The 14,312-nt window shown below is 42.3% G+C and overlaps 2 protein-coding genes across 5 annotated transcripts in view; both read right to left on the bottom strand.

The window, feature by feature from the left end:
* Positions 1–4,107, bottom strand: part of LOC308104228 (5-hydroxytryptamine receptor 3A-like) — a 47,336-nt gene extending 43,229 nt beyond the window's left edge. For all 4 annotated transcript variants that reach the window (XM_080454591.1, XM_080454592.1, XM_080454589.1 and 1 more), the window contains exons 1-3: positions 3,874–4,107; positions 2,258–2,503; positions 132–292 (exon numbers count right to left, since the gene is read on the bottom strand). In XM_080454591.1, coding sequence (XP_080310717.1) covers positions 132–292; positions 2,258–2,503; positions 3,874–3,928 — 462 coding nt within the window. In that variant the 5' untranslated portion in view covers positions 3,929–4,107. The remainder of the gene's footprint in view (positions 1–131; positions 293–2,257; positions 2,504–3,873) is intronic.
* A 4,693-nt stretch (positions 4,108–8,800) lies between these two features.
* LOC308105187 (very long chain fatty acid elongase 1-like) lies at positions 8,801–9,687 on the bottom strand (the record flags this gene model as incomplete). The annotated part of the gene is made up of 1 exon (XM_080455822.1): positions 8,801–9,687. Exon 1 carries the CDS (start codon positions 9,644–9,646, stop codon positions 8,801–8,803), a length of 846 nt encoding a protein of 281 aa, XP_080311948.1. The 5' UTR covers positions 9,647–9,687.
* Between the last annotated feature and the right edge of the window lie 4,625 nt (positions 9,688–14,312).

Raw genomic sequence — 14,312 nt, 5'->3', positions numbered from 1 at the left:
CTGTGAATAAACATAAACAATGTTCCAGCCAACAAGCACAGCTCATAATGGAAAATAGCATACACAGATAATGCAAATAAAAACAGTGAGAAAACACATAAAGCATGATGCACACGACGTTCATCACTTACCACGCCTAGAATAGCTTCAACGGCAACGTTCAAGTTCACCTGGGTGGGTCTTCTGTGGTGCAGAACGGGTCGTGCTGCTTTGTACAGCAGAGTGTCGTTTATGAAGTCCAGGTGGGTTAAAACATCACGGTAACTACAGCCCTTCTCAGAGGAAACACCAGCTGCAGAAACAGAGTAGAACCGCCATGAATGAGAGGAAGTATTTGTTAAAAGCTCCTAAAAAAGTCTTCAAATCCATGCACCACACAGTAGGGACAAATATCCATTAGCTGTGGTCATTGAGAGGCCATTATGCAAGAGCTTTGGCGTTGGCAGATATGATTATATATTAGACAGAGACTCCCTATTAGTCCAGTGGCTCAATGCTAGTCTTTTAACATTACCGCTACGAAGCGGATACAAGCGCCACATTTTGCATGAGGCTTCTTTAGGACCTTTAGGACCTACTGATCAAATAAAAAAACAGGCCATTCACATTTTGGCCTATAGCTTTTGAACCGTCCAGGTCATGCCAACCTTCCCTGGATTCCTTGGATCATGACACAACTTCACATAAATGCCCCGCCCCTTTCAAGATTTTGAATTTTTGCTTCAAAATACAAATTCTGCTACTACTCATTCAGATTTTGTCCATAACTCACACAAATCAGCACACACTCTGTCTTTGGTCCAGGGGAAAAAGAGGGGGAAAACGGTTCAAAAGTTATAGGCCAAAAAGTGAGTCGCCTGTTTTTTTTAAATTATTTTGTTTTATTCGATTATATATATTTTTTTGGCTCCTAGGCTAGAATCACGGTAACTACAGCCACAAAGAGTAGGTCACAAAGAACCCTCATGAAAAAAATCCCGCTTTTATCCGCTTCGTAACGGTAATTTCGCTAAGCCACCTGACAGAAGAGCCCTCTTCTTTGCAGTTGCCTGCTGGGGGGTTACATCAACTAACAGAGTGCGATTAATGTACATGAATGAACTTGAACTGATGTTTGTGTCACGAGTACATCAACACGCAACGGTAAAGCTTTTTTTTTTTCCGAAACGAGGTTGATTTTTACAGCGAATCAAATCATCCACTTGTATGAATGAGCCAATCAGCATGTATCATGTGTTCAACGTTTTCTTTTTTCGTTTGTTGACTTTTTTATTGACCGTTCACCTAAAGCCTCTTTATTTTGGGACTGTTGTGGGCACTGTAGTTCCTCATGGTTTTTAATAAAGACAATGGGGGCACACGTCCAGGGTCACCAACACTTGACCCCAGCATCTGATAACGTAATCCGGACCGTGCTCTTGATTACTGTTCAAACAAGCCTCTGCTGGCAGAACACTGGCTGGGGTCCAGGACGATATCAAGCTAACAATAGCAGGAACCCCAGCCTCACGTTCCGCTAGCCCATGTGACACAATTCAGCAATGCTTTCCACCGCTTTCCACCTAAACAACTTTTACAATCACCATGGTGCAGAGGCGGCGCTATGATTGGACTGCTGCCCACCCCGTTTGAGTGCTACGCTATGAGCTTGTAGATCTGCTATTTTTGAAAAATCATGAACATTCGTGCAAATCTTTGAATATATATTGTTTAAAGCAAGCATTTGTAACTCAAATCTTTGCTTCTGGGGGTCACTGGAATTAAATATTTTGAGATGGGGGTCCACGGCCAAATACATATCATTTTGGGGGTCCTTAACATGGAAAAGTTGGAGCACCACCGACATAGCAACATACTGTTAGGATTTAGAAAATGTTTTTAGATATGTATTTGTTGTTCCAGGGACCCCCAGCAGCATTTTGATAGGCTACTACAGGAGGGGGGCCACACTGTCCACCACTATGTAAAGCCTATGGGTTGGGTGGGGGGCATGCACAGGGGCTGCAGACCTTTCCACTACAGCTGGACAAAAGAGCATATTTGTCATGTTTGTTTATGTTGAGTACATTTCTTTCACCACAAATAAAGGCATCAACCTGTATAAATGACTCATCAACTATAATAGTAGTTTGAAGCGAAATATTGACACATTTTCATATTGTGTATTTGTCCTGGGTGTTTATGTTTCATATTAAAGGGACAGGATTGTTTTTTTTCCCCCCCAAATATACTGTATGAATTTCCTTTTGTCATTCACCTCCTCCTGCAGTTGGCATCAGGTCAGTGGGTGAGCTCTGGGTTGGCATCACAGTTGGTATGGGTGAGGTCTGGGTTGGCATCAGGTCAGTGGGTGGAGTCTGAGTTGGCATCACGGTTGGTATGGGTGCGGTCTGGGTTGGCATCAGGTCAGTGGGTGGAGTCTGAGTTGGCATCAGTTCAGTGGCTGAGGTCTGGGTGGGCATCACGGTTGGTATGGGTGCTGCAGTTAATGAATCAGCTGAGCCTGGCACAAGGAATATTTGGTTTAGTGTGGATAGCTGGCTACAATTTAGCCTTTTTTTTTACATTTTGACTAGAAGCGGAACATGTGAATGCTAAGAATATGAAAGATGTTGGAATGAAGTACTACTATATGTGAGTTATTTCACTTTACATTAATATTAAAATCAAGGCCAGCATAAACCAAAAAGGAAAGGGAAAAAAATGAATGCATTTCTATCCAGCTGTGTTTTAAACTTAGTTGATTGGAGTGCCACAGGGGTCTATACTAGGTCCCTTCCTTTCCCCCTCTATACAGGATACAGTACACTAAATATGTGGCTCGCATTAGGGCCCACCGTGAGCTTGTAGATCTGCTATTTTCGCAGAATGTTCACCACCCAGAAAAAGTACGCTCATGATTCATGTGGTTAAACACTATCCAAAACGTGGTGGAATTCATGAAGAACAGGTTTCCCTCTGAACAAAGCAGACCATGTTAACACATCGGGTGCCAAACACGGTCTGAACCGTGTTTGCGCAGAGTAGCGGTCCGGTGCCGAACACGGTCCAGACCGTGAAATATGTCTTTTTGTTTTTTTCGTTTTTCTCCACACGGGCGGGGCTAGAGCAGCTCTGGGAGTACCCATTGTGATCTTGAGAAGGATAGGCCAGATAGATCACCGGAAAAAAAAACATGGCTGCCATCCACTTCCTGTCTATTTCCTTCTTTAAAACACCTATATCTCCGAATCTGTTTCCGGTGGGGAAAACCGGTCATGCGCGATGCGCGATCCCCCCCCATTGTAACTCGCGAGTGAAATGTTATCGTTCCAGGCTGTAGCCAGGGTCATCGCGCAACATGAATGGATGTTTTTTTTTACATGGATTTGCTCCTCGTGGAGTCTAGAGCTTTAAACAGCAAAGCGCAGTCAATGGGGAGAATGCTGGCACCCAACGTAAGTTGTTATGAAAAAATGCTGGCACCTGATGTGTTAAACTGGAAGTGTTTTTGTTATTGTAGCTAAAACACATTGACGACAGGAGCTTCATAACTAATTAACCACTTGAACCCTGGCATCCCTCTGCTGGGATGCACATTCAGCTAAAATAGCCGATCTACGTATAGTCCGGCAATTTCTGCAAAGAGATTTGAGGTGGAAAAGTACAGAGCTCACCCCGGCAAAGTTTACTAAGTATATAAATGATATAAAGAGTGGTTAAAGCTGTTTTCACTGACATACAATTTAGATTCACAGTTAATAAACAAATGCAAAGATGGTTAATAAAAAAAAGAACATAATACTATATTTGGGAAATTGTTTTAGCATGCATAAATACATTCAACACATAAATTAACATGTTCAGTACATGTTAGTCATAAATATATCTTACCTGTGAAGATGAGCAGGAGCATGATATGAACAAGCATTATAACTTGTGTGAGCATGACTGTGTGTGTGTGTGTGTGTGTGTGTGTGTGTGTGTGTGTGTGTGTGTGTGTGTGTGTGTGTGTGTGTGTGTGTGTGTGTGTGTGTGTGTGTGTGTGTGTGTGTGTGTGTGTGTGTGTGTGTGTGGGGGGAGAGATGAGTATGTTCCTCCTAACCGACACGTAACTGTGTTACTGTGTTTACAAATCAACAGTTTCTGGTCCCAGCTCTGATTCACGATAGAGGAGAGGGCAGGGCAGGATTCATATCAGTCATTTTAATCATAGCATAATAAACATAGCAAAGGTCACTCACTGCCTTAATGGGCTCAGTGGTAAGTGCAAGACTGGCACCGCTCACCAGAAACTGAGCCACACGGACATCCTAAAATGTAGAAATAGCCTAGTCCAGGGACCAGGGGTATTCAACAGGGGGTCCGGGACCCCTAGGGGGTCCTCAGAGTTACTACAGAGGGGCCGCCAAATCATTGTGTGATATGTTTTTTTTCTTACATTAACCACTTGAACCCTAGCATCCGGTTCCTGAGGAAAACATTAGCCAAAAATAGCAGATCTACAAGTTCACAACGCCTCGCGCTGCGTCTCGCAGTGAACTTGTAGATCGGCTATTTTTGGCAAAGAGGTTTAGGTGTAGAGGGAAAAAAGTGCAGACCAAGTAAAACTTTTTTTTAATATGAAACACAATTTTATACGATATAGAGGGGGTCCCTGCTTCATCTCTCTCTCAGCTAGGGGGTCCTTGGCCTGAAAACGTTGAAGACCCCTGGCCTAGTCAAAGCAAAACAATGTGAGCAGATCTTGAATTTTAAGATGGGATCTTTGAACCCCTCACACTACAGATCAGCCTTGACAAATACACTAAATAAACTATCCTTAGATTATTGATCAGTTTAACCTTTGCTTCTTGGGGGGGTCCCTAGAACTAAATATTTTGAGATGGGGGTCCCCGCGGACCCCCCAAATACATATCATTTTGGGGGTCCTAGACATGAAAAAGTCTGAGAACCACTGATATTATTGCAACATAAGTGTTTTTTTTTTTTTTTAACGGTTAGGATTTAGAAGACATTTGTAAAATATAATATTCAAAGATTTGCACAAAATAATGTTTTTTTAAAAAAAAAATAGCAGATATACAAGCTCATAGCGTGGCACTCGGTGCCACGCTATGAGCTTGTATATCTGTTATTTTTTGAATAGCCAAATAAATCTTAAAATGACAGATGCTTTCCAGGTTTAAATGGGTTAATAATGGCCTTTCTAAACGGCCTTCTGGCTGCCGTGTTAAGTGATCAGATTTACTGATAAGTGGGCCCTGAGCCAAGAAAAGGGTTGAGAACCTACTGACCTATTAGCCACCAAGACCTGCTACCATGTGTTCTTGTCAGTACAGATCCATGTCAGAGCAGATTATACATAGATCTGTGGACAGAATGGGACCACATACAGACGAGTACAAACTTGTCGTCACATTTCAGACAGTAAGAAGGGGCTGGATGTGATCAGCACTTCAGGGTCCGCATCATTCCAGTGTCTTATCTTCAGTGTGCCGACGATTATTATCATTCATGCTTTAACCCATTAAGACCTGAGGCCGATTCTAAAAAAAATAATTCTGAAACTACTTTTATTTATTATTCAAATTATTATATATATTTTTATCGTGTTGCTATACATCGTTGTTGTCGGGTGGAAAACTTGTCCAAAACGATTCATTTTTTCATTATTATTTAAAAAAACGATTTAAAATAGTGAAAATAGTCAATAGATCTATAAAAAACATACAAATTTGAAACGTTTCTACCCGACAGTGACAATATTTAACAACTAAGACTTGTATTTTGTAGATAGGCTATACATTTCAAGACATTGGGACACATCGGCTAATTGCCAATAGCCTACCGATGTTGTCAAAAAAGTCAAGTAATGGCTGATATATATCGGATAAACCGATAGCGTGATATCCTTCAGCGTGTTGGTGATCCCCAGGAGTTTAAATGGCTCCACCACTGACTGACACAAAATTGCTGTCATCTGCTAAATTCAATGTATTCTAGACAGTGGATGTGGACACACGAACGCACACACGCAAGCACGCACGCGCACACGCACACGCACACGCACACGCACACGCACACGCACATGCACATGCACATGCACATGCACGCACACACTCACACTGGCTGATGTACCCGCTGTCACAACCAAGCTCTGACAGTAACCAAAAAGGTCCACACATACATCTATTACATTTTAGTACTACAACTACTACTAGGTATAGGTTTACAGGTGTAAAACAGTGGGTGAAATTAGTTTTTGTGCCAGCTTCATCGTTAAAGGGATATATCACTTTCAAAAAAACTTTTGGTCATATTATCATCTACTCAGGCCTTTGTGAGCCCCCCAGACAGTTTTTAAGTTGCTTGATTCATTATTTAGATATTTGATATTCATTTTATCAGACACGCCCCCTTCCTATACAAACCCATTGTAACTTCAAACTTCATTTTAACCATGTTAGATTCATCAAAAACACCCGTCCTTGGTTCTGGTGACTCATCCTGCCCTCCTAATGCGTGAGGGGGCCGTGTTTTTTCAATTAATTTTTTCATTTATTTTTAATATTTGTTTTGGAAAATGAAAAAAATAAAATACAGTAAAAGATTTAAATAAAATAAATGAAAAAACTAATCGGAAAAACACGGCCCCTCACGCATTAGGAGGGCAGGGTGAGTCACCAGAACCAAGGACGGGTGTTTTTGATGAATCTAACATGGTTAAAATGGAGTTTGAAGTTACAATGGGTTTGTATAGGAAGGGGGCGTGTCTGATAAAATGAATATCAAATATCTAAATAATTAATCAAGCAACTTAAAAACTGTCTGGGGGGTTCCCAAAGGCCTGAGTAGATGATAAAATTACCAAACGTTTTTTTGAAAGTGAAATATCCCTTTAAGTAGTAGTAGTAGTATAATATTGTTATAGTCATAATGTTGATGTTATTAGTGTCAGTTAACATTCCAACACAGGGTGGTACTGCATGGCAGACAGAATGTCTTCCTGTTTGCCTGCTCAGGAATGTCCCTGGGTGATGTTACATCTTTAAACATCCTGTTGTGCTTGTCCTGCACACACACACACACACACACACACACACGCTTGCGCGCACACAAACACACACACCCTTGCACACACACACACGCTTGCACACACACACACACACACACACACACACACACACACACACACACACACACACACACACACGTTTTGTGTGACACTGTTGTACGAAGTATTGCATATGGCTTAAAGGTAGGGGAAGTGATACTTTTGGGTTAAAACAAAAAGCTTTATGTTAAGGTTAAAGCTCTATATTCTGATCGTAATCATTGCTATAGAGTGTTTGTCCAGTAACAGGAGTCTCCCCGTGTCTCCAGCTCTTTAATAAACAGAAAATACATTTTCAGGTACAGTAGGTGACAACATTTCAGCCAATCAGGAGAGAGTACCATTTATCAGCTTCATTTTGATAGTGATCCAGTTCCAATTGTGTCTGCTCATTTCTTTGTGCAACCACCTCCAATTTCACTTGTTTAATCTGTATCCTGACTGAGTTCTCTATCCTGATTGGATAAAATTGGTATCCTGATCTGAAAATAAATTCTATGTTTAATAAAGAGCTGGAGAGACATGGAGACTCCTGTTACTGAACAAACACTTTAGAGCAACGAGTACCATCAGAATATAGAGCTATTTAACACTAATTTTAGCCAAAGAAAATCACTTACCCTACCTTTAAGCGATCAATTATATAAAAACAAAAAAAAGCTTTGATTTGTTTACATTGATTCATTGGTATATTAAAAAAAACTATCCAAAATGTGCTTCTCGATTATCTCTATAAATGAAGAAAGTAATCAATAGAATAATATCTTAGGAGATAATCGATAGTTGCAGCCCTACCTGTGGCGTTTTCACCACGTGGCCAGTGTGCTCAACCAACACATTCTAATAGGCGTCAATTATTGCCACTCTGTCATTTTCCCTCCCCAATGCGTCACAATAGGACTACAAAAGCTAAAAGGTACGCATTGGAGCTTCAAATACTACTTGAAACAAGAGGATGGACAGTTCCCTCAGTGGCTTAGCTTATCTGGTAGTAATACTTGGCCAAACATCTCAACCTCCTGTCTTCCAATCCCACCACTGTTCCACTTTTCTTCTTCTCTCTCTCAGCATAGTTTGTGGGATTAAGGTTAGCTTTAGGCATATTTTGTGAGGTTAAGGTTAGGTTTAGGCCCAGAATAATATCTTATTAGTTTAATATCTTTTATGAGGTTTTTATTTTTCATTTTGTATGATGTACAGTACCTCTCCCTTCAGGGATGGTTGTGGTAATAATGGCAATTTAACCACTTAAACCCCTGTAGTCTTAGAGAGCTGGATTTGAGTTACAACTGTACTTTGACCACTTTTCTCATCTACACCAAATCACTTCACCAGAAATAGCCGATCTACAAGCTCACAGGACGCATCGTTCGCACAACTCGATGCAACGCCGCGCCAAGTTGGGTCTTTGCATTGACTTTGTATGTAAATCGCAACGCTCGAAAAAAAATTAATATTTTGGTGGGAACGCACCTTTAGGGCGCGGTCCCGCCGCACTTTTATTTTACCTCTGGGGCGGAATGTGCCAATGCTTTGTCAATGCAAATGCATGGATTATTGCGATTTTTTTCCATGAATCCACGCATTTGCATTGACAAAGCATTGGCAGATTCCGCCCCAGAGGTAAAATAAAAGTGCAAGTGGGACCGCACCCTGAGGGTCCCTCCGGACCCACCTGTGTTGAGAACCAGTGCTGCACATTTCCTAGTCCTTCTTTTTGCTCCACGAGCGCCAGGAGCTACCGTTCTCCTGGTGAGAAGAGCCGCTGCCGCTAACGTCACCATCATCTGTGAGCGCCGCAGCACGGCCGTCCGGGGCGGCCTCAGCGTCCCGCTTGGGCAGCCGCTCGCCCTTCATGTACGCCCGGACCCAGAAGTTGGAGAAGAGCGCGAAGAAGAAGGTGCCGTACACCCAGATGAGGTGGACGATGACGGGGAACTGGTAGTCGCAGCTCTCCATGAAGTAGTACTGGGTGACGTGGAGGGATATCAGCACGAACTGGACCATCTGGAGGCCGGTCAGGTACTTCTTCCACCGGAGGAACCTCCGGAAGCGCGGCCCGGCGGCCGAGAGGCCGTAGTAGGAGTACATGACGACGTGGACGAGGGAGTTGACCATGGCGTGGAAGGACCCCATGCCACCGGGAGAGTAGCCCACCCCCCACCACCAGGTCCAGGGCACGAAGGAGTGGTGGAAGACGTGCAGGAAGGTGGTCTGCTGTGGCTTCTTCCTCAGCACGAAGAAGAGCGTGTCCGTGAGCTCGACGATTTTGGAGAACCAGAAGAGCCAAGCCACCCGGACCATTCGCAGCGCTTCCGGGCTGCCGGAGGTGTCCACGGCGTCACACCTCCACGTGTACGTCGTGAGCCAGCCGGACATGAGGAACTCGTACACGATGAACGACGACAATGCCACCTGGGCGAAATTGTAGACCATCATGGCTCCCTTGAGTTGGAAGGGCTTGCGGTTTGCCATGAGGCGAGGCCCGAGGTCCAGGACAACGAACAGGTAGCTCAGCAATATTGCGGTCATTGGAGCCGGGTTGTCCATCAGCGGGTAGGACTTTATCCGCGGGTCGATTCCTGCCACGGCGTGCCCGTAGACCTCCACGAGCTGTGATCCAATCTCTTGGAACATTTCTGAGCTAGAATATTCCGAGTTATTGAGTTGTCGAAACTGCCTCTGCTCTCTGGTCCTCAGATAATGTCACCGTCTAAAAACAAACTTCAATAACTTATATAGGCTGGCCAGATGTCTCGTCTGACATCACACAAATGTCTGACATCACACAACACAACACAATCAATCAGCGATTTGCGTATCTGTTTGAATATAGCCGATTTACAAACTCACAACGCGTCGTGGTGCGACGCGTTGTGAGCTTGTAGATCAACTATTTTCGAAAATATATTGTCTAAGTTTTGGGTGTGTCCGGATATGCGCACAGGGAGCGCACTCACGTATTAGTTTGTATTGGCCAGTGCGCTCAGTGCTATATTCATTTATATTTAAATGTTGATTTATTTAGACAGCTGGGAGAGAGACAGGAGAGGAAAAATGATTGTCACTGTCGGGTGTAAACCTCTTATCTCCAAAACTCTTCAGGAAATAGAAAAAAATACCTTTTTTTCCAATGGATCCAATATATTTAGTCACAAGTTCTTTTAATACTTTTCATTGGTAAATATTTATAAAACCCACGGACACACTTACACTTAAAGGACCTCACTAATGCTCATGATAAAATGGTACCATTTTCTTCTACTCAGTCTGTGTCTCATAGGAGGGCTGTGGACAGTCCAGAAACCCGTCTACCAGTGACATCATCGTTAGGCAGGATTTTTTTCCCCAAAAAGATTTCACATTTTTTATTTAGACTTTTATTAACGCGAGAACAATGGCTTCTATTATCGCGTTGCAACTTTCCAGGAATAGAAAGCCTGCCGTTTCTATTAGCTTGGATTCCCCATCGATGATGTCACTGGTAGACGGGATTCTGAACTGTCCACAGCCCTCCTCTGAGACACAGACCGAGCAGATTTTTTTTTTTACCATTGAGCATGAGCATTAGTGAGGACCTATTATATGAAGATAGGTTGAAAATGGGTGGAGCCGTCCTTTAACCACGTTGACGTAAAAAAAATAAGAAAAAAAGACAAAACAAATCTATAAAAAATAAAAAGAATAGCCGACATTTGCAAGCTTGTAGAATGGCTATGGTTTTATTTTTATTGTTTTACTTTAAATGTAGTATTTTAGTAGCCAAATATGTTTTACCCCCTTTTTTAGTCGTTATGCCAATTAATTCCTCCCCACACACATTTCTGTGTCGTCACTGCTGTATCCTGACGCACCTGCCAGTGAGGAGCCTCCACCGGGAAGACGTAGGGCCTTCGTGCTACTCCTCAATCATATAACAGTGTGACACACTGTTATATGATGAAGGAGGGCGTTCATTTACAAAAAAAGATACAAGGTTTCTGACCAGTGGTGTAAAGTAACTAAGTACATTTACTTAAGTACTGTACTTAAGTAGAATTTTGAGGTATTTGTACTGTACTTGAGTATTTCTAATTTCCAATACTTTTACTTCTACTCCACTACATCTCAGAGGCAAATATTGTACTTTTACTCCACTAAAATTATTTGAAAACTTGAGTTACTAGTTACTTTTCAGATAGAAATTATGATTATTATGAAACATACGTTAACCACTTTAGCCCTATATTATACCTAGGCTATTTGAAAATAGCCGATCTACAAGCTCACAACGCGTCGCATCGCGACGCGTTGTGAGCTTGTAGATCTGCTATTTTCAAATATTTTAGTACTTTTACTTTTGGTACTTTAAGTACATTTTGATGCCAATACTTTTGTACTTTTACTCAAGTGAATTTTGAATTCTGGACTTTTACTTGTAACAGAGTATTTCTACATTGCAGTATTGGTACTTTTACTTAAGTAAAGAATTTGAGTACTTTTTCCACCACTGTTTCTGACCGACATCCACTATATGCTTCACTCGTGTCATATTGACTGTTCAGCCTCCATGACGCCCTGACAGTGAGTATAATGTAATAAGCTAATATTTGCTGAAATCTGAACCCCCACTTAGAATGTGTAGCCTGTGTAATCATGGGTTTTTACCACTGCTTTATCTTGCCTCCACTCTTGAGAGAGGTCTCTGAATTGAAACACCATTATATGATGTAAATCTTTCCTTTCCTTTCCAATTGCCTCCTGGCGCCCCCTAGTGGCCTACTCTCTATACTAATAGACATCAGACATACTGTACACAGTAAAAACCTTGGTGTTAATTTAACTCAGAGAGTGAATGGAGGGAGGGAGAGAGAGACATAAAGAGAGAAGTGGACAGAGGAGCCAAGCAATAAGCACATCTGCTGCATATCATTGTTATCATTGTCTCAGTGTTTGTGATTCACTTGTTTTCATTATTACTACTGTGTATTGCTTGTTATTCACTTATTGTTGAGTGGAGTGTGTTGATTGAACATAGATTGGTCGATAATAATATAAATTTTCTCTTGATTTGTTTCTCTGTTTTTAGAATTTATGTTTACGGTCAAAAATGCTTTCATAAAATTGGTGTACTAAAATGTTGATGTCCTCACAAGTGTAGTAATACAAACCTCAGTGTGTGCGTGTGCGTGTGCGTGTGCATGTGCGTGTGCGTGTGCGTGTGCGTGTGCGCGTGCGCGTGCGCGTGCGTGTGCGTGTGTGTGCGTGTGTGTAGTGTGGTAATCCATTGAGTTGTGACAGTAAATTGGAGACTTACTATTGATCCGCTCGTGATGGAGGCGGAGATATCTGCCACAAGGACATTGTCTCTCCTCGCTCTTCCTCTCCTCTCCTCGTTCACGCACGCTCACATACACACAGACACACAGACACACACACACACACACACACACACACACAGACACAGACACAGACACAGACACAGACACAGACACAGACACACACACACACACACACACACACACACACACACACACACACACACACACACACACACACACACACACACACACACACACACAGACACAGACACAGACACAGACACACACACACAGACACACACACACCAAGCATACTGTTTCACAGCCTCCTGTTGTTCCATCTGTCCTCAGATGAGAGTCCTTTCATCAATTTAATTGAAAGAGGGACAAACAAAATTAATGCTTAAACTAGGGATGCAATATCTCCTACCAGAGTTCAGCAAGTCATACTCAGAGTTCAACGCATGTGCGTGTGTGTGTGCGTGCGTGTGTGTGTGTGTGTGTGTGTGTGTCTCTGTGTGTGTGTGTTTGTTTGTGTGCATGACGTTAAAACTGAGCCGTTGCAACTACCATGGTCAATGTAGTAGGTGTAGTGGATGCATTTGCACTGCATAATACTAACACTACTTTGGTGGATGTTTGTCCATAGATGTAATGTAACCTGATAGCTGAGTAGGTTTTAAATGGAGACACAAACACATCAAATGCATCTTTTAACTTGATCAAGCTTCCCCACAAATGAAATGAATTCCCAGAACTTGTATTTTACACAACTTTTTACGAAATGAGACGTATAATTAGCAAAATGTGTCCTTCCAAAGGACTCTTCATATACACAAACCCAAACATGCATGTACGCATGCACGTAGCACGCACACGCACACACACACACACACACACACACACACACACACACACACACACACACACACACACACACAAGCACACACACAAGCACACACACAAGCACACACGCACACTCTCTCACTCAGTGGTGGAAAAAGTAGGCTTACTGACACTTTTTTAAGTAAAAGTATCAATACCATAATGTAGAAGTACTCTGTTACAATTAAAAGGCCTGTGTTAAAACATTTATTTGAGTAAAAGTACAAAAGTATTGGCATCAAAATATACTTAAAGTACCAAAAGTAAAAGTACTAAAATGTTTGAAAATAGCAGATCTACAAGCTCACAACGCGTCGCGATGCGACGCGTTCGGTACTTTTAAGTACATTTTGATGCCAATACTTTTAATGCAGGACATTTACTGTCATTTCTACATTGTGGTGCTGCTAAAAAAAAAAGAAAAGAAAAATCAGAGTACTTCTTCCACCACATACTGTCCCTCCAAGCCGTGGTGAATAACCACGGCTTGGAAGAGGTTTGTGGGAGGGATCTTTCATTAATAACACACACACACACACACACACACACACGCACACACACACACACACACACACACACACGCCCAGAGGCTCTCCGCTGCAGCTCTGTTCCCATAATCTACCACACGTACTTGATGAGATGATGTGTCTGCTTGGCTTCCTCCTCCTCCTCTTCATCACGGGTAAGTTACATTATTGTTTTAACCATATCTCTGCTGTCTGGCAGAAAACAATGTCCAAAATATGAACTTTTCAGGAAACAAAAATCTAAACAATACTTATACACAATAAGTTGGTATGGTGACTTTACACATTGTCAGATACTTGCATGTGTCATTATATTATCATCACTTTACCCAGTTAGTAGGTTTTTTGACAAATCGGAGATAGTTATGTCCATCATTGATTAACATGATGAAGTAAAACCCACAAACTGACGTGAAGGGTGTGTATTGCGTGCAGAGAACAGCTGACATACGGTACAAGCTCACCGAAAAACGGCCGCCGCTCCGGGACCGCGGGTCGCAGAGG

The sequence above is a fragment of the Gymnoscopelus braueri genome, assembly GCF_963280865.1.
Source record: "Gymnoscopelus braueri genome assembly, chromosome: 17".
NCBI lineage: Eukaryota > Metazoa > Chordata > Actinopteri > Myctophiformes > Myctophidae > Gymnoscopelus > Gymnoscopelus braueri.
The sequence above is the reverse complement of the archived record's forward strand: the minus strand, read 5'-3'. Positions and strand labels throughout refer to the sequence as shown.